Here is a 26,117-nt window from a genome sequence, read left to right as displayed (position 1 = left end):
GAAGCCATTGGCGTAGTAGTAATACTGTGTAGATGGGCATAGTGCTATATTTGTATATTCTTGCCTTTCTTCTGGGTTTTGCATTGTTTTATTTGTTGTTTTAGTTAATTACCAAAAGGTCCACTTTAGTGCACTTCTGTGAAGTATTATTTGCTATTAACTGGGCAGTTCCTGTGGATGGTATTGCATTTGGCAAGTATACCACTTCTGAGAACTATGTGTGCAGTTGTGTTACAGGATGGTAATAGACTTTTCTCCCTTGTTACATGGCATACCAGTGACTATTATGGCCTTTTTCTTAACAGCAGCACCCATCTTACAGTAATAGTGCTGCCTTATTCATGTTGTAATTTCTGGCCTAGAAAGTGATCGTGTCGATCAATCTGGGCTCCATACCTATGTTATCTGACTCCCCTAGACTTAGTACTTCCTTGTTTTAGTAATAAAATCAAGCCTTGTGATAACATGAAGGCATAGTCAAAACATGTCTCATAGGTTGTTGCTGATTTTTGATTATGAAATGTTTTATTAAAGTCAGAAGTTGACTATGTGAGCATTGAAGGGACCTTGGAGGTTGTTCTGCAGTATACTTTCACAAATGCCATTAAAGTCTTCTTGTTACTACATTTTTCTAACTTCTTGCAGATACTGTAGTTTTCTTATTGTGCAAAGATTGATTGCATTTCTACCACTGAGAACATGTAGAATTCATGACACAGAGATGAATTTGTGGCTGATACTAGCCATAATCTGAAGCACTTCTGCATGTTGAAGCTGTGGTTACTGCAAGTGGGGCATTGAATTCAAGCCATATATGTTCAAGTTTTATATCTGGGGAAAGGAAATAAGATTTACAGTGCTCAACAAATCAGGTGCTACATAATCTAAGTGTGCAATCCTTCATACACTTCGCACTCTTCATTAAAGTGCTGGGAATACTTTTGCTTGTAGCTACTTTAGAGTGACAGATGGGATTGTCAGTGTCCCAGTAGCATCATTTCAACCATTTTCTGAGGCACATTGGTTTTTCTGCTTCTGTGCAGAATGTAGCCAAGACAACATGCTCAGGCTATTAAGAAGTCTTTAAGGTAGGCTTATGTGAAGTATATTCTAGTGGCCACCACTTATGACCATGCTGTGTATTTTTTGTTATCTATAAAGTGGAATCTCGTTGATATGATCTTCGCAGGAACCGGAAAAAAAAACGTACCATCCAAAAATTGTATTATCCATAAGCAAGCTCCAAAAAGTAAGAAAACAGGCTTACTTGGTGACATACTCGCTAGCAAAGCTTCCCGTGGCATCAAGTGATACTTCTCCGCATAACATGTGCGCTATGCGGAGAAATTTCACTCGATGCCACGGGAAGCTTTGCTAGCGAGTATGTCACCAAGTAAGCCTGTTTTCTTACTTTTTGGAGCTTGCACATGAACCGCAGCCAACACACTTTTATTCAGCAACTTTAATATAGCTTGTCAGTTTTTGCTGAACTTTCTTTTTTTGAATGTCCGTAAACAAGTTCTTTTGGAAGTTGAAAATAAGCCGCCAATATGATGCGGAAACGAGCGATACGACTGTTGGGGGGACGAGGGCAGGTGCTTCATTCACTTACGTGACCGCATGAAAATCTCACCTGAAAAGCCAACCAAAACAAGCGCGAGCGAAAGCTGACGCAAGCAGATGATACTACGAAACAAGCGGTCTGGCTGACACCAGACGTGAGTATGAAAATAGCGGTCGGGCGGGGCCACATAATACCAGTTTCCTGCACGAATTTCACTGAAGGGGCAGCTCTCATTGATCTCCTTCACTTGCAGCTCATTTGCCGCCGCAGCGCGCCACAATTTAAATCGGTCTAGGACCGATCCCTCCGGTGGCACGAAAAACCTGCAGCAGCTTTTGTGGCGTGCAGCGTGCGTTTTCCCACTAGTGTGGTCGGCCCTTAACACATTGTTCATGGGTCGTTGGAATGTAATTTAATCTAGTGCACTTGAATATAAAGCTACGAGTTTAAGAAATACCAGTTTGCAGTCGTTTCAGGTGAAAACTCGATCATATCAACCGTATGAAAATACATTGTGTATATCAACCATATGAAAATACATTGCTCCTTTGGGGTGTTGGCGGGGAAAAGGAAAAAAAGAAAAAAAAAACTTATTATCCCAAAAAACTTATTATGCAGAATTGTATCAACAAGATTCCACTGTATATATATGGTTCTGGTCATTTCACTGATACTCCGCTCTGATGCTCTTACAGGTTTAGTAAGACAGGTTAAGTCATGTCACAATATGTGAAGAATTGGAATGAGTAAATCAGGCCTTGTTGCAAATGCTGTTGTAAATTATTACTGTGATCAGTAATGCAGGAGGCAGTCTAGAAGAGAAATTGTTCGTGTATCTGGAATTATGTGTAGCACATTAATACATAGTGTTAGCCTAATGGGATATTTAGCCTACTGCTGTCAATTAGTGCTCGGCAATCAGATGCGAGATGACAAGGCAATGAAAACTGCCAGCTGGTGGCAATATGTACTGGTGAACTGCGCTATCTGGTTACTAAGTCAACACACAGAGAAGAAACAAGGAACCTAATGAATACAGACCATCAGTCATCTATTTAAAGGAGTGCATGTGCAGGATGCAGGGAGGGTGAGACAATTGTGATGTAGTGACATTTGCGGGTGTTTGAACATGGAAGCCACCCAGTGGACTAAGTTCTTCCTAGCCTGGGCACACAACCTGCAATTTGAAGGTGTGTTGCTTTGTGTGTCGTGTACGAAAGTGTTGAGTGCGCTCTTCAAGTCATGGCTGTATGTTAAGCACGCGAAGGAGCTCAGTTTTTATGTGGCTTCATGCCATGAAAATGATCAGATTTAGCTGTTTGTCTGTTTAGATGAGTTGTTAGACATTTTGTTTTTAGGAACAAAAACTCGGGGTTGAAAATGGAACCAACAGTAGGACCTCAGTGCCATTGTGGTGTGTGTCATGGCTGGCAAACCTTTTTGGTTGCACACTGTTCTGAGATGTATGCTTTTTTGAGCGTTCGTTCCCTAATTTGAACAAAGTGGCTATGGTTAACACCTCCACCGTTTTTGCGTGTTTCATTTTCATAAAGTTTGTCACTAAGAACTTCAGGAGTGGCTACTTCACATAAAACAAGGCCTGTCACTCTGAAGAACAGCGTTGCAAAGATTGGCCACAACATGAAAGAGCGGCCTGGAAAAGTGGCTGTGAGAGCTAAAGTAAAGAATATATAATATTTTTTGGTATTCCCCTAAATGAAGTAACTTTGTGTTGTGTAACAGGAAGGTTTGGGAAAAGCTAAAATGTAAAAATTTCTTGCAGTACTCGCTTGTCAGTAGTTGCCCGGATTTTGAATTATAAGTATTTAGTATATCTGCTCCCAGTCTTACGGTATTTGGCTAGTTGTCCAGAGGCACTCTGGCAGTGCTTGAAAGGTTGTGTAGCACAGCAACTAAGCTTTACTGCGAACATAATGGTGCTAAATGTTACAGTGAAGCCTGATTTACTTGACCAGTTTGTCCGCATAATACAACTTTAAAGCTGTCTTGCACGATATATTAGTGCTGCCAGAGTGCTCTGAAACAACCAGCCAAATATCCCATTAGTAATTTCTTTGTATTTTTAAGCACCTTCTGCAGGCTTTCGCACCAATGCACTCTCCGTAAGTGAAACCCCTGAAAAAAAATTAATGTTTCAGGTTGCTGGAGCAGCTTTGAGTGATATCAGAATGGTACAGGACAGATGCCACTCCATGTGCCCTTTGAGCGCATTCATCTGTTGCAGTATTCATTGCATATAATTTTCCAACGCTAAGCGGTTTTAGCTTTCACTTTACCATTTGGTTACTGTATGTGTCTCTCTTTCTTCAACCTCTAGCCATGAAAATTGGGTGCAATTTACAACCAAGGGTGCATTAGAATCGAGGAATTAAAGTATTGCTGTTGAAATTTTTGCAGGAAACCAGAAACAGGAGTGACCACCCTGTTTTTGCTTTCTTGCAAAGACGTGAAAAATTAAGAGGTGCTGTGAAGTTGCAAATTGGTATCCTGGATGTTAAATCTTTGTATATGCATATGGCTGGCTAGTGCTTACAAGGAGTTCACTGGCATGTTTATTTGCCTATGTATTTGAAAGTGCAGCCATTGGCACAAATTGACAGTCTGGAATTTTCAAACTTCTTGCTCTTTGCTAGCAAGGCATGAATATAATCAAGTGTGTTTATATAGATTTCAATGTTGCGAAAATTCACTGCCGCCACAAAGGAACACAACCTGATAGTCCAGTGCACCAATGCGTCGGAGGATCTTGTAGGGTCTGAAATAATGAAGCAAGTTCAGAGACAATCATCACAAAGAATGAATGTTTGCAGGTGGCAATTTATAAAAATGTTTTTGTTAACTGGTTGATGCCTTACCGAGATAGTGTGCGATGTGGCCTGCCATGGGCTTCACAGGGCTCTTCAGTTATAAGTGTCTTACTTTGCCCTAATAGCCTATAATCCTGTCCTGTCATCTTTGTTTCTGTCCTTGTGTTCTTGCGCTGTACATAAGATAAAGTCTATAAACCCCCTGAAGCATGTGGCTGAGGTTGATAGCAAAAGTTGCACCAGGTTATTGAAGATTTTTATTGCGGGAATCATTTCTGTGACAAAGTTTTATGGTAAAGCTATAGATTAATTCAGTTCTTGAAAGGCATAGCTACTTATTGCAATGTAAAGGCCAACTTGCTGCATGAAGTTGTTCTGCCAAGCAAAAGGATATGATCAAACCTTGACAGGAGAGGTGACTCCAGAGCTTGTATTGGCAAAGGATCAGCTATACAGTCGAACTCGAATATATCGAACCTGAAGGGGGTCACAAAAAAGTTTGATATACATAGGTAATTTGATATATACTAAAATAAAAATTTTATAAAAAAATTTTCAAGAAGATTTTACTGCTGTTCGTTATACACAATAATTCATTGTATGTGGGTTCAATATATCCGGGTTCGACTGTAATGCATTTTGGGTGGGCCATCTTTGTGTTTGGCTGAAGTGTTTGTTTTGGCAGTGGCGTTTATGGGCAGGCTTATGACAAGAAGAATAACTTCATCACATGCCTAACAACGCACGCATTAGACCCCACGTTTAGTTCATCTGTGTTTGTTTCATTGACATCACAGCAGCAAGATTTTTGTGTAATCTTAGGTACAGTCAGCTGATCTGTTTATTACCTCACACATGCCAGGAGTCACAAATTGGCTGGTATTATGGTGACTGCTAGCACTTTTACAGCGGAAGGCACTCATTGAAAGCAAGCAGTGTAAATGTTTGGGCTGATGTGGCATGAGAGGAAGTGACTAAGTTTTCATAATTACAGTCGAATCTCGATAATTCTAACTCGAAGGGGCCCGAAAATTTGTTCAAATTAAAAGAAGTTTGAATTAAAGGAAGGACATATTTTTGAAGCATTCGATCACCATAGCACGATGCATGAACGGTGCGAGTCGTGAAATATCGCGGCGCGCAAGCGCATAAAGAGCGAAAGTGCCCACGCCGGCCAATGCTCGGTTCCCGATAACGGCAGAAAACGAAACTTCAGGGAGCGGACGGCGCCGGTGCGGAGACCGTGGAATGTGAGGGAGGACGGTGGCAGGGAAGCGGATTTGGCCTCGGCAACTCCGCCGCTTCGGTGGCAGTTGCTTCGGTGACTCCCCTCGCCCTCTCTCCCAACTCCCTCGCAGCTCCCTCACCTTCGACGGTCTCCGCACGCGCCTGCCGCCCCGGCACCAGCATAGCCCGCTCCCTGAAGTTTCATTTTCTGCCGTTATCGGGAAGCAAGCGTTTGCCGGACTGGGCCACCGCCGCCGCATTAAAGGGTCTCTCCAAAGCTTTTGCTCTATGGCGGTGTTGCAGCAATGCCGGTCGGAGGCACTGCCGCGTTATTTGGCGCGCTGCTGAGAGCATCGTCGGTCCGCGGTATGTTCGAATTAACCGTCGCAAATGCTTTCGCGTTAGAATTACCGAGCGTTTCCGCCCATTGAAATACACATAACTTTGACGGGACCACAGCATCAGTTCGAATAAACCGGCAGTTCGAATTAATCGTGTTCGAATTAACGAGATTCGACTGTACTTACACGATCGGTCTCCACATTGTGGTGAGCTCATCAGCTATCCTGCAATGTGTAGTTAGGCTCAAAGACCTTGGTACAGTGACTACCTTTATTTCTCCAGTACATGTGTTTGTACGAGGTAATGGTACTGTGGGATAGCCGAGATATGCAATTGAAGAAGCTCAAGGGAAATACGTTAAGCACTATCTGATTGCATGACAAATTAACTGCAAGTAGCTGGTCATCCCTAGAGTGTCATGGAACTCTTTGCTCGTGTCCAATGAACTTTAGTGCTGAACGTCGTCTACATGCAAAACATGCTTGTGCACATCTGGTACAAAGGGTTTTTGAAAGATGCAGGAAAGAGTTGTTTCACTGGAATTCGCTGTGATGTAAGCATAAGGGAAAAAAGGAATGTGCATTGCTTAAAGTGTGTAGAGTTCCTACTCAGTAGTTGCTTAGCCCAGCTGTTAGTCATGTATGGTCAAATAGGTAATTACTTGATGTTCACATGGACCCATGCGAACCCTAATTGCAGAGAAACAAGTTATAGATATCTATGGCTTTTGTTGTTGTCATTTTGCTAGATGCTGCAACTCTAGCGTAGCTGTGTATGCACATGTTTGCATAGACATGCAAGCTTATCTTGAGCTTTTTCATAGCTTGCATAGACATGTGAGCTTTTCATGAGCTCTGTCGTAGCTGAGGTGCAACTTCGGCATGCCTTGCAGTGTTAGCACAAGGCATGCACATCACAGTGTGGGACCTGTAGTGATGTATTCTTATGTGATAATAGCTTGCTGACCACTGGTGTCACATGTTGTCTATCAAAATCCACGGGAGAAGAGTGAGGCACTGCTAAGATGTGCCATTGTGGTATGCGTAGGTGGCTGGCAAGAGTTGGCTGGGGGGCATTTTTGGGAAGCTGCTTCCCAAAGGCCCCAATCAAATGATCCTGCCCGATGATAAGGACCCTGATGTACGTGCCTGTTCTGTACTCGGAATGTTCTCTCTATTCCCTTCTTGCTTTGTGCATGGCATAGCTTCGGTTGTGGCCTCATCTCTTGCACAATGCCTTTTGTTCTCCACAAAGTTTATTTATAGGATATTGTATAGTTGTGCAACAATATTTTTGGAGATACACTGGTTCTTGGGACTTTGTCATGCTCACACCTTGCACGAAGATCTCTTGCAACTTCTTTATGCCACGTCGGAATGTTGCTTGCGCGGTTTGTTGGGGAATCCTTGGCTCATGTTTTAACTTTAGGAAGACAGTTAGCAATGATAAAGTGCAGTAAAGCACTGTGAAGGCTCAGTGTAGTATTGGATAGATGATGCATAGTGTGTGACACTTAGTTTCATTGGCAAAGCCAACTTTCTTTAGTTTTTTTAAGCACATTATGTTGATTGCAGATGAAGTACTTGCATGGAACATGCAAGTGTTGCAGCTACATGTGACATTAATCAACTGAAACTCTTAACATCTTTTGTACTAAATCTGAGCCAGCCATATATTTTCAACAATATTCTTTTGATTTCATAATATGCATCAATCGGAAAATACTGTTAAACTGGCGGATGCATGCATCATGGCTTCAGAGAAACCTTCAGCTGAGCCTTGCACGCCAGGACAGACGGTGAAGCTTTTGATGCTGTAGTTTGCCCTCTACTTTCCCCCTCATGCACTCATCTTAGATTTCCAGCTTACAGGGAGGAACTGTCATTTTGCCACAGCTTAACCTTTCAACTGGAACTTATCGCAATGAAGTAATGTGCTGCAGTCATAAACAAAAATGTAGTGACTTTAGGAAAAGTATGATTACTTTAGTGCAGTAGATGAAAGAGTGCACAGAGTAGTTACTCGCATTCTCACATCACAGTACACTGCCAATTTCCTTCTGCCAAGCTGTGTTGCTTCTGCTGCCTTTTCTGACTGGTATCCATTCCAACTACTCATCCAAGTACTAGCACCAACAATTGTAACATCCGCGTGTTTTCACTGCTTGAGCCAAAAATGCCATGAAAGCAGACAAATACATGCCTATTGCTCACATATTTGATTGCTAAATGGTTCCACTAACTAGCATTGACCAAGACTGAGCATGAGTCATCTATGAATGAGTATGCCGACAAAAGTGGTGGCAACCACTTGCAATAGTGTAAATTAGCTGATCAAGCCGCAAGGAACAGGGCCCATGCAAACACACACCTTCACCTGCTTAAGCGCTAAAATGTCTGTAGCCTGTGTTCACTTAGTTTCATAATTGCTGGATCACGTAGTTTCAGAATGCGTCTGTAGCATTGAGTGGTGGCGACTACAGTTGGCAAGCAAGCTGCCTACTTTGATGCTCTCTCTCTGTCATGGGTTCTTCCATCATGTCCCCTACTCTTTTGCGAGATAGCCCTGCTGTATTGCTTGTATTTGTAAAGGCTGCTTGATGTTGGCTATGCCGCTTATTGTCATGGGGTGGTGACAGTGCAAAGGCAGAAACACTGCAGGAAGAATGAATGAAAAGGACCCAACTCCTTATTGGGTAAAATTGTGCCCAAAGAAACATAGCAGCGATAGCAGCGAGCACATTTACTCGTTGTCAAGTTTTATGACACTGCCAGAGTCTGTATGCGGTTTATACATATGTCGTCATATGTTCCAGAGAAGTTGGTAGTGTTTGTGTTATTTCAACATTGTACTGCAGTATTCACGATGGGCGAACGATTTGATAATGAAGGGCCTATCTCGCTAGTGAGGTGACAACATTCACGAAGGTTCCAGTACAGCAGGGCTACGATTTTGTAGCGATGCCTTCCGCTCAAGTCTATGCCGCTCTTATCATCCACTATTCATGGTCAGCTGATCCCATTGATAACGCGGGCAAAGAGTTGCTCTGACCACTGATGAAGTGCAAGAAGGAATAGAATCGGAAAAGGTATCGCTGCAAAATTGCGGCCCACATCTTGTGCAAGAATGAGACTTGTGCATAGCAGTGACACTCCAGTGAACACAATCAACCAGTCGAAAGTAGAACAATGTTTGCATGACAGCATAACTGTAGATAGGGAAAGCAGTCATGTTGGATGCACTGCCAGGTGCTGCTTTAATTAAATTGTTAGAACCAAATCGAATTAATCAGTTGTCCAAAAAGTTCTTGCAACTTGTCGGGCATAAGATAATTATCCCGTTAGAAATATTTCAAATGTTCAGCTGAATAAATTTGAATTTTCAAGCTTTCGCTGCATTTACTTTTCAAACTTGAGAAAGTCCAACACCACAATATATGGTTTAGTTGCATTATATTCATGCAAATGCCACAATTCCTGATGGATACATTATATTTATGCGAGTGTTGTAATTCAGACAAATTTATCTAGTAGGCGCAGTCATGTGGCAGTCCGAAGATATAGGTGGATTTGCTTTTATGTATCTCTAACTGGGCATGCGGGATCTGATTGTGTCCTTTGAAAGAGCATGGGCAGTGCCATCTTAGTTGACAACAGTGATCGAACAAGAGATTTTTCTGAAGCCAAGGTTTCGACAAGGGGTCTTGTCTTCCTCAGGCCAAAAACAAGGCACCTTGTCGAAATGTTGGCTTTGGAAAGATCTCTTGTCCGAGCACTGATGACCATTTCAAGTCTTCCTCTTCCGTAAACCTCATGGTAATTGACAGAAGCACCTGACTTTAGCGAAATATCGTGCCACAGTTAAATTTTCCAGCTCCTTGGCAACTGAATAGAATGAATAGACAACTTACCTGCGCCGTTACAGTTCTTATGAATTAGCTGTAGCAAATTAGAGATTTCGAACTTTGCATTTGCTCCCTACATTTTTCACTGGCCATGGCAGGCAGGCCAGTAACAATGCATTATGTCTTGTCACTTCTGTCGGAAACACCCATCGCAGTGGCCGAGCGGCTATGGTGTTGCGCACTTCTAAGCACGAGGTCACAGGTTCAGTTCTTGGCCACGGTGGGCCGCGTTTCGATGGGGGCGAAATGCAAAAACGCTCATGTACTTAAATTTAGATGCATGTTAAAGAACTCCAGGTGCTCATAATTAATCTAGAGTCCCCCACTATTGTGTCCTTCATGATGAAATTGTGGTTTTGGCACTTAACACCCTAGAATTTAATTAATTTAACTTCTATCGGAAGGTTATGCTGTGGAGGATTGATGCCTGTCCACAAGTGTGCATGTAGCTTTGCTCTAGGCGGTGCTCTACAGCATGCTGCCTTCGGGCTCCTTTTGACATTACGTAGATTTGTCTACTCTTGCTTTTCACACTAGCTGTGACTGTTCAGTCCTTCTGCTTTGCCTGCTTGGCTGCATGCCTCTTGGTGGGGTGGTGGTTGGTGCCTGGCAGCACCTTCGTGCTCTTACCATGCTCAACACCGTCCCGCTGTCTTACGTGCACAGATTGTGTGGGATGAGCAGAAGAAGTGCTGGGTCGACAAGAACGCTGCACCTGGTGAAGCGGAGAGTCGGATGGCAGCTCCTCCGGCGGACACAAGCTTTGGGGGTGAGCCATAGTGCTGCTTTTTCACTTCGTCATTGCTGCTTCGAGTTGCCTCAGTTGGACAACAAGCATAGCTTCCCATTCAGCAACCAGGTGCTGTATGCTCACTACAGTAGCCGACCGATTTTCCGGACTTCGCGGGGACTGAAAAATAGTCCAAAAAATCTAGCAGTCTGAAAAACCGAACAGTCCGAAAAACTCCCCCCCCCCCCCCCCCCCCCCCCCCAAGAGAAAAATATTATGAGGATCAGCGCAGCTTCGCCCAAAAGGCGGAGCATCGCTTGCGATAGCAAATTAATAGACAGCAATACGAAGTAAGGATGTTAGTTTTATCGGCTGTATAAAGTTGTAAATATGCGCTTACTAACTGAATAAGCACGGTGTCACGCGCGCACAGGTTACATGAACACATCTCGCTCGATGACCGCGGGCAAATTGACCTTCGCGCTGTCTATTCTCTCGCTTCAACGCGAACGTTGAAAAAAAACAACAAAGAAAACATCGCATACGAAGCTACTGGCACTCGGCGCACACCCTTTGTACCTATTGCAGATCGCTTTGAAGATGAGTCCCCCGCGGGCGCACACTTTGGCCACATAGCAGATCGCTTTCAAGATGCGGTGCCTGCGCGGCAGCTCCGTCGGCAGAAGCCGCAAGAGCTGAACGCAACTTCCCACCACCTCCGTCGCCTTCTCCCCATGCCCTGTGAGCGAACGAAGTCCGCGCGCCTCCGGCCGCCTTCCTCTCTCGCGTGCGCGAGCGTTGACTCTCGCAAGCTTTCACCCGCACACAGAACTTAAAAAAACGGAAAAAAAAACGAATTCCGCTCAAATGATTATGACGATATTGCTGAGCTGACCTAAAAAAAAAGCAAGTGCCACTTTTTGGAACGTTTTGTCGGCCAAGGACGAGCGGGCATGGCCTCGGAGACGGAAGGATAGCGTGCGTGTACTAATCATGAAGGCTATACAGGGAGGCACTGGAAGCCAAGCTCGGCCAAGCTAGCGGAAAATCCAACATGGCGGGCCCAAGATCGGGTAGCGTGGCTCGGAGCGAGCGATTTAGTCCGGAAAATCGAACATTGGCACCTAGATTCGTCCGAAAAATCGGTCGCAAAAATGCATTAGCTCTATGGGAATCCTGATGGTACATCTATGAAGTCCGGAATATCCAACAATCCGAATTTTTGGAGTCCGAAAAATCCGTCGGCTACTGTATAGTCTGTGACAACCAAAGAATGCAGTCGCAAATACACCGCCGTCCAACTCAAAGATAGTTCGTATAGATGCACCAGCCGAATGCCCGTTTGCTTATTTTCGGAGCATCGGGGCGGAGGCAAACATTTTCGAATATCAGCGACCCTCAGGAACTATGTTTTGTTGCGCAGAAGGGCAGTGGACAGATGGAGTACAGCCTTGTGGGTGGAGCTTGTTCTTAGGTTGTCAGTATAGTCGCTTTTGTGGATGCCACTCAAGGTGTTTGTGTGTGTGCCACTTGGCTGAAGCAGTAGAAGTAGACAACAGAAATAACCTAACCTGGCGAGGGGGGGGGGGGGGGGGCACACTTCCCAATTCTTCTTTTTTTTTTTTTTCTTTTTCCCGAATGGCATCAAGTGCTCATTGCTACAGTGAAGCCTTGTGTCGCAATATGTCACAAACACAAGTGCCCCTGAAAGTGGTTTTCCCTTACCATTGGTCCCACTGCATGGTCCAGGGAATGCCTGTCTGATCTGCACACTTTTGGAATGCCACTCAGCTTCAAAAGTACTGAATAACGCTTAAGAATTAGCGCCGTAAAACGGGCATGTGGCAGTCGAGGGATAACAGATGTATAGACTAGCCACCTATATTGATCAGTGCAAAAGCCCTTTTGGGATCACATTTAGCTTCCGTATTCCTTGCTGTGAAAAGTGGACACTGTGCAGACTTAAGAAGTCCAGAAGGGTTCAAACACTCGAAGTACTGAGTGTTTAATATTGTGTGCATCTCAGAATGGCTCCTCATTTTTCACAGACTGCTTATATGCAGGGAAACGCAATCCCGTAGTGATTACCTTCATTGTACCTCTCATCCCCCTTGTTTTTCTTTCTCAGAGTTGCAATTATCAAAGACATGGGGGATAAATGTGAAGCAGATGTAGATACTATTTTAGCCAAAAAATTGTTACCTTGTTTTAGCTGAATTGGGGTTGAAAAATGTCATGAAGGCACTTTTGGTGAGCCAAATAAAAGCAATACTTGATACCATTTCTTGGTTGTATTTGGCCATCCCTGGCCCTTGCGCCATAAAACCCTATATACTATCATGTGAGCCAAATAAAAACTGCAGAGATGATTTAACTGCACTGAACACATCAGATCACATAACGAGGCAAGAAAGTGTGGCTAGATGTCAGAAAAAAGTTGCTGGATTGTGTGCTGCCAGGAGGCAGAAGTACATCGATGTGAAGGGGAGGGCAATTGGTAATTTCTTCTTCTTTTTTTAATCTGGTCTAGGCAAGCCAAGTCCACTGAGTAGCAAGCCAGGAGAGAACCGCTTTCAACTGAGCAAGCAGCGCTGTGAGTTTCTTTTTTCTTCCATTCTTTCCTTTACATTGTAAATGCGTTATGGTAAGTTTGTCATGTGTAATTTCAAGGGAGTTTCATGTATTTTATGGAAACTCTCAGTGGTGTTTCTGCTAGGCAGTGTTCTACAATTTTTTGGATCAATGGTACTTATTGGCAAACTGTTCCACAACCATATTATTTATTTTTTATGTTGTGCTATTATTTTGCTCCTATCGAATTCTCCTCATTCTTCACAATCTTCATTTAGCCTCTTTGTAAATATGAAGACTAGAAATTGTCTCTTCTGGGATCTGCCTGGCTGTACAGTAGACTCCCTTTAAGTTTAACTCGAAGGGACCATGAAAATTTGTTAGTCTTATCAGAAGTTCGTTTTAACAGACAAACTTCATCTTACTTCAAACGGTAAATAAAGTAGACTTACAATGGGGGAAAAATGACATAAAAAGCATTTATTTATTTGAACTCATTAGAAAACTGTCTTTAAGTGGTACTCTTGCTTGGCTTCATCCTGTCCGTGAGGGATGTTTGTCACTTCTGTGCAAATCAGCGAGCAGCCACAAACGACGTCATCTCATCTAATGGCCTTAAAAATCCTTCTGTGCCTTCATGCTGCTGGAAAAAGTTCACTAGGGAGTTCAAGCAGCCATCTACTGCCTCACAGGTCATTGGTGCAGGCTCTGAGCCAGCGTCCTCATTGTCGTCGGAATTATCCTCTAAAGGCACCCCAAGGACCTGTTCAGTAAGAGTGTCTACCGCGTCCTCTCTGCACGTTGGCACATCTTTGTTGACACTGATGTAGGTGCTCATGTCCACAAGAACACTTTTACTGCCCAGCGTAGATAGCAAGCTTGCCTCATCCGCGTCATCACAGTAATCCTGCGCCGAGCTGTCAGGCATGACAAATCCTGCATGGTGGAACTAATTGATGATCGTTGCTTCAGTTACTTAGTTCCATGCATTTGTCAACAGGTGCAGAGCAGCCAAGATATCCACTGTGTATTATTTGTTGCTCTCCATGCAATGCAACATCTCTGAAGGAGTGAGTGATCAGTGATAGGGCCTCTTCAGGCTGCTGATCACTCCCTGATCCATTGGCTGGAGCTTCGCCGTTGTGTTTGCGGGCAAGAACTCCACAAGAATGGCTACAAGTCTGGTGACGTGACCATGACCAGGGCAGTTGTCTATGAAAAACAAGATGCGCCTCTTTTCTCATAGGAAACGGCGATCTATATTCCGCAGCCACTGCTCAAAAAGTGACTGTGTCATCCACGATTTGGCGTTGGCCATGTATGTCACCGGAAGCGTTTTAACATTCTTAAAGCAGCACGGAGACCTCGGCTTGCCAATAACTAAAAGCTTTAGTTTGCCACTTCCAGACATTATCACGCCAACAAGGACAGTAATTCTTATTTTACTGTGCTTGCCCCCTGTGCAGTTGTCGCCAGCCAGCGCGAGCATTTTCTGAGAAAGCAGCTGATAAAAAAGGGCGGTCTTGTCGACATTGTAGATTTCGTTGGGGTTGTATTCCTGCAAAAGCTCCTTGAGCTTTGTCAGCCTCCAATCGTTGCAAATCGCTTCATCAGTGGCGGCGGCCTCACCATCAATAGACTGAAAAACCAGCTCGTGCCTTTTGCGGAAACAGTTGAGCCATTCACGAAAATTGGATCTCCATCCGAAGGGTAAATTCTTCTGCCTTTGCCTTCAAAACGTCGTCGTTGACAGGCAGATTAGCCCTCTGAGCTCGTTGTATCCACGCGAGAACACCACCTTCTAAATCTTTGTGCGCAGCCGTTCGCATGTTCTTCCATTTCGGCGCAAAGTCGCTATCGTTTAAAGCGTCTGTTGCCCGCGCCTCATCCCTTGATATCTGTCAACCTACTTCTTGCTATTCCATGCTTGCGTGCTATTTCTGTCTCCGATACCTTGCCGGCTCTCACTTCCGACACTATTTCTGCTTTCTTCGAAAGCACGATAGGCTTATGCTGATTTCTTGGCCTAGTAGAAATGCTAGCTAGCATTTCTAGCTTGCTGTGAGGCCAGCGAGGCCAATAAAACGTGCAATGCTCCTAGGGACGGCAAGGATACACGACTGACAGCTGTAGAGGCGACAGAGAGAAAGATGCTGTTTGGTGGCCAATACCAGTGGCGCAGCAGCGGTGGAGAGCCTATAGGACCCGTATGATGCCGCGAGGTCACATGCTCCCACTGAGAAACGGCATTGGCCAGGAGCTATAGCCAGCTATATTGGTCGGTACAAAAGACTTTTTGGGATCACATTTAGCTTCCGTATTCCTTACTGTGAAAAGTGGACACTGTGTAGACTTGAGAAGTCCAGAAGGGTTCAAACACTCAAAGTACTAAGTGTTTAATATTATGTGCATCTCAGAATGGCTCCTCATTTTTCACAGACTGCTTATATGCATATGCAGATGCGCATGCCCCTGGTGTGCACATCGAGGCATCCTAGCCTCCAGGATTGGTAGCGGTGGCAGTCAGTCCGAATGTTTGTCTTAACCGAATAGTACGTATGAGGCAGTTCGTCTTAAAGGGGTTGAGACACCAAATTTTGAGGGTATAAAAGGCCTGCTGTAGGCTTCCTCTGTATGAAAGGACACTCAACATGAAGTGTTGGACACAGCAAACGTTTAAAATATATTTTAATTCGCTTCCAAAGAGTGCCTAAATGCTTGTTCTCGCGATTGAGACCCATCGCTAGCGCAATTAACATCGACGTCACTGTGTTGGAAGCGTAACGCGTTTTAGTGACGTCATACCACATTGTGGGTTTGACGTCATACCACAGTGACGTCAAACCCACAGCACGGGGCAAGCCTCGAGAGCCTCGAGTCTAGAGTGCCGTATAAGCTGCATCGGACGCAGGCGCAGAGTCGGAATCGGAGCTGCCGCAGCTAGCGATGGCAACTGTCGGCGTGGGTTTGTTTGCCTGCGCTGGTACAAAACGTGTGTGCGAGAGCAGACGATGCAGCAGTTCGTGCGTCACAGCCTTGTGGGCCCACGTAAGCAAGCTTCCTAGCCAGTGACGTCACTGTCCAACTCGGCGCCGAGAAACCGAAGCCGAAAATGGTGCACATAAATGATGCAATATTAAATTATTTACCGAGAATATATGAACCTTCCAGCATGTATCATGCTTTCTGGGGCAATAAGAAACGTTTGAAACAAACAACGCGCAAGCCACAAATTTGGTGTCTCAACCCCTTTAAGCGAATTTTTTTTGCATTGAGTCAATGAAAACCAAACAAACGTTCCCATGTTGTTCGTTATATGCGAGAATTCGGCTTAACCGAGTTTGTCTTGACGAGAGTTCACTTTATATCCTACTTACACGAGAAAGGCTTTGTGTGAGTGCTTCTCAAGACATAAGGAATTGACTGTCGTGCTAGTTGGTTCATGATTAGTTGATCAGCACTTTGTATTTTTTACAGCGAAAGCTGTATATGGCTACCCGCCGCAGTGGCTCAGTCAGCTAAGGCATTGCGCTGCTGAGTACGAGATCGCGGGATATGGCCACCCGCCGCGGTGGCTCAGTCAGCTAAGGCATTGCACTGCTGAGTACGAGATCGCGGGATATGGCCACCCGCCGCGGTGGCTCAGTCAGCTAAGGCATTGCACTGCTGAGTACGAGATCGCGGGATATGGCCACCCGCCGCGGTGGCTCAGTCAGCTAAGGCATTGCACTGCTGAGTACGAGATCGCGGGATATGGCCACCCGCCGCGGTGGCTCAGTCAGCTAAGGCATTGCACTGCTGAGTACGAGATCGCGGGATATGGCCACCCGCCGCGGTGGCTCAGTCAGCTAAGGCATTGCACTGCTGAGTACGAGATCGCGGGATATGGCCACCCGCCGCGGTGGCTCAGTCAGCTAAGGCATTGCACTGCTGAGTACGAGATCGCGGGATATGGCCACCCGCCGCGGTGGCTCAGTCAGCTAAGGCATTGCGCTGCTGAGTACGAGATCGCGGGATATGGCCACCCGCCGCGGTGGCTCAGTCAGCTAAGGCATTGCGCTGCTGAGTACGAGATCGCGGGATATGGCCACCCGCCGCGGTGGCTCAGTCAGCTAAGGCATTGCGCTGCTGAGTACGAGATCGCGGGATATGGCCACCCGCCGCGGTGGCTCAGTCAGCTAAGGCATTGCGCTGCTGAGTACGAGATCGCGGGATATGGCCACCCGCCGCGGTGGCTCAGTCAGCTAAGGCATTGCGCTGCTGAGTACGAGATCGCGGGATATGGCCACCCGCCGCGGTGGCTCAGTCAGCTAAGGCATTGCGCTGCTGAGTACGAGATCGCGGGATATGGCCACCCGCCGCGGTGGCTCAGTCAGCTAAGGCATTGCGCTGCTGAGTACGAGATCGCGGGATATGGCCACCCGCCGCGGTGGCTCAGTCAGCTAAGGCATTGCGCTGCTGAGTACGAGATCGCGGGATATGGCCACCCGCCGCGGTGGCTCAGTCAGCTAAGGCATTGCGACTGCTGAGTACGAGATCGCGGGATATGGCCACCCGCCGCGGTGGCTCAGTCAGCTAAGGCATTGCGCTGCTGAGTACGAGATCGCGGGATATGGCCACCCGCCGCGGTGGCTCAGTCAGCTAAGGCATTGCACTGCTGAGTACGAGATCGCGGGATATGGCCACCCGCCGCGGTGGCTCAGTCAGCTAAGGCATTGCGCTGCTGAGTACGAGATCGCGGGATATGGCCACCCGCCGCGGTGGCTCAGTCAGCTAAGGCATTGCACTGCTGAGTACGAGATCGCGGGATATGGCCACCCCGCCGCGGTGGCTCAGTCAGCTAAGGCATTGCACTGCTGAGTACGAGATCGCGGGATATGGCCACCCGCCGCGGTGGCTCAGTCAGCTAAGGCATTGCGCTGCTGAGTACGAGATCGCGGGATATGGCCCACCCGCCGCGGTGGCTCAGTCAGCTAAGGCATTGCGCTGCTGAGTACGAGATCGCGGGATATGGCCACCCGCCGCGGTGGCTCAGTCAGCTAAGGCATTGCGCTGCTGAGTACGAGATCGCGGGATATGGCCACCCGCCGCGGTGGCTCAGTCAGCTAAGGCATTGCGCTGCTGAGTACGAGATCGCGGGATATGGCCACCCGCCGCGGTGGCTCAGTCAGCTAAGGCATTGCGCTGCTGAGTACGAGATCGCGGGATATGGCCACCCGCCGCGGTGGCTCAGTCAGCTAAGGCATTGCGCTCGCGGTGGCTCAGTCAGCTAAGGCATTGCGCTGCTGAGTACGAGATCGCGGGATATGGCCACCCGCCGCGGTGGCTCAGTCAGCTAAGGCATTGCACTGCTGAGTACGAGATCGCGGGATATGGCCACCCGCCGCGGTGGCTCAGTCAGCTAAGGCATTGCACTGCTGAGTACGAGATCGCGGGATATGGCCACCCGCCGCGGTGGCTCAGTCAGCTAAGGCATTGCGCTGCTGAGTACGAGATCGCAGGGATCAAATCCTGACCGCGGCGGCTGCATTTCGATGGAGGCCGAATGCAAAAACGCCCGTGTGCTTGCATTGTAGTGCACGTTAAAGAACCCCAGGTGGTCAAAATTAATCCTGAGCCCTCCACTACGGCGTGCCTCATAATCAGAACTGGTTTTGGCACGTAAAACCCCCGAAAGAACAAGAAGAAGCTGTATATGGCTAGGCAAAACGAAAAACCGTTCGTCCCATGTTTGATAAACATCTCCATTGGCTGCGCCGTCAGTTACGTCGTCCTCTACGTTGCACCCAAGCGCACGCGCCATCGGCAGTACCGTTAGTGACGTCGTTAGCGTCTCTCCGTGGTGCGCTGAGCCAGGAGAGAAAAAAAAGTAGGTCAACGGAGGAGTGGAGTGTGAGAGGAGTTTTAGTCAAGGACTCTTGTCTGAGAATGTCATAGAAAAGCGTGAGGAATGCCGTCGCGTCCCATTCCCCGCAACGCGCCAGGGACGCCGTCGCCCGTGGACGCTGAGCCAGTTCTTTCAGAGCCGGTCATTGTATAGCCATCGTCTAAGTGTGAAACAAATACCCCATTGTGCTACTCGGAGCCGGAACCGAAGCCTCTTTCCCGGGTATGTAGCGAAGGGGTCGGTTTACCATTTTGTAGCCAAATTCACCTTAGCAAATCCCACCAGAGCGCCAGCTTCGCTGGACTTCCCTCTTCACAGGGTGGAAGGGTTCTGACTTTTTAATATACTTTTCTTGGTTCAGTCAGCTTGTTACATTCTTCCAGTCATCATTGCTATCACGATCATGCATGCTGCTCAAGAATTCCACACAAAAAGACGAGAACTCACTGGTGATCATTTCAACATTTGCTCGCGCATGATCATAAATTGTTTTGTTTTCTTTTACACTTTTTATACGCTTGAGTGCGTATTCACAATGGGAGGATGTTGTGGTCACTGATGCAATCGAACATGCATGGACATATTCACAGGTTCAGTGGTCAGCACACTTGTGTTGGCAAGAAAGCTATTTGGCCTAATTCATGAGAAGAAATGACGTCAACGAGGTCGCGGGATCGAATCCCGGCCACGGCGGCCACATTTCGATGTGGGCGAAATGAGAAATCACCCATGTACTTAGATTTAGGTGCACGTTTAAGAACCCCAGGTGGTCGAAATATTCCGGAGTCCCCCACTACGGCGTGCCTCATAATCAAATCGTGGTTTTGGCACGTAAAACCCCATAATTTAATTTTTTTGAATTTGCGTCAAGAAAATCCTTACATTGAGCTTTCCTTGGGTCGCTTTCGGGTGTGCCCTTTCGCCAGTTAATTCCAGGGAAATTAACCCTTTAATGACGGCACATACATAACTGAAAAAAATGTTTATTTTCCATCTTAATGCGAAACACATGGAGAATAAGCATAATCAATGAAAAGAAAAAAAATATTTAGTGGAAACTTTTTCAGCAATAGGGAGGACACTCCAGGCAGATAACTGGAAGTGGGCTTCACCGCAAGCTGCCTTTGGCTTCATTAGGGATTAGTACAGACAGGTGTTGTGAACCATAGGTGCACATTTCATTTGCTTTACATCACATGTGTGACACCACTGCAGCCAGATATCTCCCATCGGTCTCTCTATTCTGTCCTTGCCTACAAAAGACAGTCGTGTGCCAAACTTCTTCTTCCTCATCCAGTGTTCCTGTTCTAAACCAACAAATGGCGCTTGCTTGCTGCCTGTCAATCAGTGCTGGCCGAAGACATTTATATGCCAGAAACTTCGTATTCAATACCGAAACTCTGCAAGACCCATGCCTGGTTAGAAAATAAAGTTTATTTCTCCCTGGTATGTTGCCTGTAGGCACCACTCGTCAATAAAGAGTTAGTCGCCCACAAGAATCGTTGGTGAGCCAGGGAATCTGTTAAATAATAAGGTTAGCAATTCATCTAGGCCTTTAATGAATTGTTCCTGTGAGTCTGGCAGATGGTAACAAACCCCAGTGGCACTAGTTACACATGGCAGCTGAAGTCAGAGCCTCATAATGTCAATACAGGAACCAGTGTTTAGTAGGCGCACTTGGAAATTAATTGACTTCATTTGTATATATCGGGGGCCGCCGTCCTCCTGAACTATTATTTACAATGGTTCAGCAATCCAAGGTTTCTCTATTTTTGTCAGTAGCCTCTGGGAAAGACACATTACACTGATGTTTACATTTTTCAAGATAAGTGTGTAGACAAAAAAAATTTAAAAATCACCGCCCAAGCACTCGGTATAGATGGGTTACCAGCAAAGCTGAAACGTGTGCCCCCGGTGTTTATCACTGGGTTAATCCTGATAGTTCATTAAAGTATTTCTCAATTATTGGTTATGTTTTTTTGTTTCTTAATAAGGTTACACGCACGTTCGGCTGCGACGGAGAAAACGACGTCACTGACAGTATGCCCGCAGTCCGCCGCTGTTGCTTGCGTTCGATGTCTCGAGTTTGCTCTGTGGTGTGGTTAGCAGCATTCGCCCGACATTGCCGCTTACAATTCGAAATTAAATTGCTTCTACATTAAATCTGTCCGTTACGTAAGACAATGAATGGCTCATACCCCCTTAAATTACGACGACAGAAGAGATGTGAAATTCTACGCTGGAATGATGAGCAGCAACGCAGCCAGCTGTGGAAGAAGACGATGATGACAAATGCAGGAGCAGTGGCGCTAATGCGTGCCGAGCATGAGCACAATCCGAGGGCCGCCAAGAAGCCAGCTGCAGAAGGAGACAACGCTCGAGCCAATGCTGATGATGATAGTTTCCTGTAGACAGGCATCTAACAGCCGCTTTTTCGTTTCGCCTAGCCATATAAAGCATCTCTTAAATGAAAAAAGAGAGAGCTTCGGTTGTAGTGTATGGTTTGCACATGTGGCATGAACACCACGAAATCTGTGAGCGCATACATCTATCTGATATGATACGCATGTGATCATATGATATTTTTGATTGAAAGTCTCGAGTAGTGCACGAGGCGTGGTAAAATGTGAGTAGCAAGCTTTACCTTCATACATGTCATAAAGAATGGTTGGAATAAGTCAAAAAATTTTAGGAATTCAGAGTAAGACGGCACCTGGGGGGGCTGGCACACGATGCCAGCGATGTGAACTGCTGTGAGAGAACATACTCCTTTTGACCCTGTTATCTCGAGACTTGGAGGGGCTTGCGTCATATAATGCTAGTGTGCATGTCTTTCTGGAAGTTGCGTTGCATGCAACATTGTTCTCTGCATCATTTGCAGCTTTGCGGAAGCACTATGTGGATGTGCTGAACCCAAACAGCAACAAGGCATCTGGTGACTCTCCGTCGGCACCTGCAGTGGCAGCGTTTCCAGAACAGTCTGCTGCACAACCCCCCGTCCAGTTCTTTGTTCCTCCAGCTGCTGGTGGTGAGTAGATGCCTTTATAGGACTGGAAAGAAGGGTGCAGGCACACATAATGTTCTTTTGTCAGCCTGGAAACACTTACAACCCTATGGCAATTCTACTGCAAATTCCATCGTATGTTCCACCTAAGGTGCTTAGATATGTGCCTGTGCACCACTTTTTGCGATGTTGCACAGCAACCAAACATTTTTGGGTGCACTTTTGCCCCCGAATGTAGCCCAGTCTCTGCACCATCCTGACACTGATGTTCGGGCGAAACTGCATCTTGCAAGCTGATTAGTGATGAGTGTTCATCTCACGGCCATTTTTTTTTTCCATTAGTTCATTTGTTAAGTAGCATGTTAAAACTGCTTTGAACGAAGCTATTAAAAGGGCTTATTTTTTTTTCTCTCACTCTTTTTCTTTGCGCAGAACAACACGAAAGATCTGGCTATGACTTTGTGTCGCCTGCTCCGTTACCAGACCAGACTGCACCTGCTCCACCACCACCGCCAGAAACCACGCCGACCTATGTGAGCACAAATTTCAACTTTCAGTGCATGATTATGATGTCTAGTTGAAAAAAATGCATTTTAAAGGGGTTTTATGGAAAGAAAACCTATTCATTAGGTGAATGGCAGTCCTTGTTGTTTTGCTCACAAATCAATATGTACAGTCCACAGGGAATGAAACTCGGCATAATCAATGTGCAGCCAGCACTATATTTCGGGCTACGCAACTGCATACCGAGGAACATTTCATTTGAGAGTAGTTTACTGTAGAAGGTTTGAAGATAAACGTGATCTACAGTCACCGACTGATATTTCGGATGTGCTTGATTATTCGGACAGCTCAGCAGGGGACACCACTAGCCCCAGAGACCTAATGTATAAGGATTGAAATTTCAGACACCTTACAGCACGCCATGCAATAAATTCGGACTCGGACTGCACAGCCATGTGCTAATTTGGCAACCGGGTCGAGCAAAAATGCAGTCGAACCTGGATATATCAAACACACACATAACGAATTATTGTGTATGTGGAACAGCTCTAAAATCCCCATGAAAATTCCTGTATAAAATGTTTCTATGTTATATATCGAATTACCTATATATGAAACTTTTTTGTGATCCCCTTCAGATTCGATATATCTGGGTTCAACTGTAGCCATATTTTCATTTTCGTATGTTGCCGACATGGTCGTCGGCCATGTCACCTGCACTTGCTCAAAACTGAAAATAGTGAAGCCTAGTCAATCCTAGTAGCCGCTGATAAAGATTTGGTGCCTGCATTGACTATTTCATCTACCTGTAGCGACAGCATGACAGTGGTGGAATAAGGGCCACAATCTTGTAGTGATGCCTTCCACTCGGTTCTATGCCACTCTTATCATGCACCATTCATGGCCGGCTGATGCTGTTGATAACACATGCTGATTGTCACTCTGACCCCTGACGAAGCACGAGTAAAATGAAAAGGAATAGCATAAAAGGAATTGCTAGAAAGTTGCGGCCACGGACTGTCTAGGCCAAAGGCAAGCATATGTGCACGCAGCAACGCGTTGACAAACTCGTGCCGTATCCTTGAACGATCACTTTTGAAGATACATACTTTATTTTCACTATATTTCGCGTTATTAGCACTGTGATAAGAAAGCGTGCTTGGCACTGTGCTAAGAATAGACAGTTTTAGAATAGCATTTCTTACCATACGTATGTTAAACACTAGCACCGTTGCGGGACGTTACGGTGCGTATCCCTATAAGACTTCTAGTTAAACGCACTGGAAACACAAACATAAGGAAGGCGTTAAAAGACTGGGTGCTGTCTGGTGCCTGGTGCCAAACATATCCAAGCCAAGACAATGCATTAGCAACCATCCTGTCATTTCTATGCTGATGCGTCTCGTTAGGCCTTCAAATGCCAGAATCGCCGAACGGCCTCAGAAATTGGAGGCACTATGCACTCATAACTGACATTTCAGGTGAGTTTAGAGCAAGTGAAAGCTCATTTCAACAGTTACCGTATTTACTCGATTGTAAAACGACTGCGATTGTAACACGAGGGGTGACTTTTTGTTGCATCTAGCAAACAAACGAAAAAAACCCCGCTAAAGTAACGCGAGACCACCGGATGCATGAAGAAGTTGCAGTTTCACTCAAAAGGCGAAGCATCAATTGCAATAGCAAATTAGTAGAGAGCTATACGGAGTAAGGATAGTAGTTTTATTGGCTGCATAAACTTGAACACATTCGCCCACTGAGTTAACAAGCATGGTATCAGTGCGCACAAGCAAACATGAATATATCACACTCAATGGCCACAGACAACCACTGTCAAAACGCTGGCATAAGCAAGCTAGCCAGCAGGAGCAAGTGAAGGTTCGTGCGGTCTATCGCTTCAACGGAAACTGAGCGGCGAAAGCACAGCTTATACAAAGGTCAAAGCCGTGTGAAGGTCGCTTTCAAGATACAGTGCGCGCGACAGGCCTCAGCCGCGCAAAGTACAAGTACGCTGTTGCTGGCAGAGTAGAAGCCCCCTCCCTCCTGCGCTGCCTTCCCACTTTCCTCCTTTTGCGTGGGAGATTGAGTTGCCAGTTCCCCTTGAGCCTGGTCGCAAGATACACATTTGGCGCTGCAGCTAAACGTTGCCTCCCCTCCCTACCTCCCCATCCCACCACGGCCCTTCGCGCAACGGAGACGTCGCGTTTGCTCTCTGCCATGCGTTCGCTCTTCGTGAAAGTCCGCGTCCCTCACGCGTTTTCACTCGCAGATTTCACTCGTTGGTTAGAATTGGGTGCATCATTGCACTTTTTAGACAACTTGAATTTCAGTATTCGATTGTAATGCGAGGATCGACTTCAGGTGGCAAAAATGTGGAAAAAAGCTCGCGTTACAATCAAGTAAATACGGTACTTGCGATCAACAATAGCGAGAGCGTAGCATCATGAGAATTCATGCTGAAGCGGGAGCCTTGGGTTCCGCCATGTTCGACAACACTATTACCCACTCAGCGTATGTTAACGTAGAGTATGTAAACTGTAGAAACAATAAAAAACCTATTATATTGATATTGGCTTGGGGCCTCTGCTAAACCTGCTGTAGTAGCTCTGTGGTTTATACATTTTTGCGTAAAAACCACAAAAACAGGACAAGAAAGGGAGGACAGGACTGAGTGAGTGAGTGAAACAACTTTATTGAGACCAGCGGATTGAGGCCGGGGCCTAGGCCGCACCAGGGGCGGTAGAGAGACCCTGTCTCCCAGCCGCCTCGCGAGCTCGCTGGATGGCCCATAGTTGCTCTTGCAGATCTGAGCTGATCAGCGCGGCTTTCCATCGCGCCCCAAGCTGTTCTGGGGAGACTGCATTTTTATCTTGAACATGTGCACAATCCCATAGAATGTGTTCTAGGGTGGCGTGTTCTGTCCTACATAATTTGCACTAAGTGCTGTCCAATTTTTCGTGCTGTTCTTCAGTCGCAAAGCTGTACCAACAGGCTCAAGTTCAGATTCTTTTGGTGCCATCTTGCTCCTGGCCAAAGATTGCAGGCTTGATTCTTTGGCTACAGCAACTGCATTCTGATGGATGCATGATGAGAATATGCCCGTGTACCATGCTTTGGGTAAAAGATCTACAGGTGGTCAAACAATCTGGAACCTCCTCCTGTGGTGTGTTTAATTCCGCCTGCGTTGCTTTAGAGTAATAAACCAAATCACTTGGACAAACGCTTTTCTACTAAGCAGGGTATTCCTGGATACAGTACCTGACCTCCATAACTACAGTCGAACGTACATATAACGAATTATGCTGTAAATGGAACAGCTGTAAAATGTAGTATTGTGTGAATATTCGAATTTTCGAATAGTTTCGAATATTACGCTATTCGATATTCGCTTCGAGAGCAGTTGTAACATTCGTGCTTTTCGATGTGTTGGCAAACGGTCACGAGTTTGTTTACTGTCTAATAATCAGATCCACTGGCAGCCGTAGCCACGATCGCGGCAACCCTAGGCCTAGCTACTTCGACGTTTGCTACCAAGTTTCTTGCTGTTCGGTGCCGT

General features: G+C 46.1%; 1 protein-coding gene across 8 annotated transcripts in view; it reads left to right on the top strand.

The window, feature by feature from the left end:
• LOC119437407 (uncharacterized) overlaps positions 1-26,117 on the top strand; it is a 408,649-nt gene that overhangs the window by 377,853 nt on the left and 4,679 nt on the right. For 7 of the 8 annotated variants that reach the window (XM_049660503.1, XM_049660506.1, XM_049660507.1 and 4 more), the window contains 5 exons: positions 7,009-7,101; positions 10,532-10,634; positions 13,126-13,188; positions 21,935-22,081; positions 22,490-22,590. In XM_049660503.1, coding sequence (XP_049516460.1) covers positions 7,009-7,101; positions 10,532-10,634; positions 13,126-13,188; positions 21,935-22,081; positions 22,490-22,590 — 507 coding nt within the window. The remainder of the gene's footprint in view (positions 1-7,008; positions 7,102-10,531; positions 10,635-13,125; positions 13,189-21,934; positions 22,082-22,489; positions 22,591-26,117) is intronic. The other variant, XM_049660508.1, reaches the window with a different exon arrangement.

Source organism: Dermacentor silvarum, chromosome 1 (genome assembly GCF_013339745.2).
Source record: "Dermacentor silvarum isolate Dsil-2018 chromosome 1, BIME_Dsil_1.4, whole genome shotgun sequence".
NCBI classification, from domain to species: domain Eukaryota; kingdom Metazoa; phylum Arthropoda; class Arachnida; order Ixodida; family Ixodidae; genus Dermacentor; species Dermacentor silvarum.
Note: the sequence above shows the minus strand (reverse complement) of the source record. Positions and strands in the feature narration are given on the sequence as shown.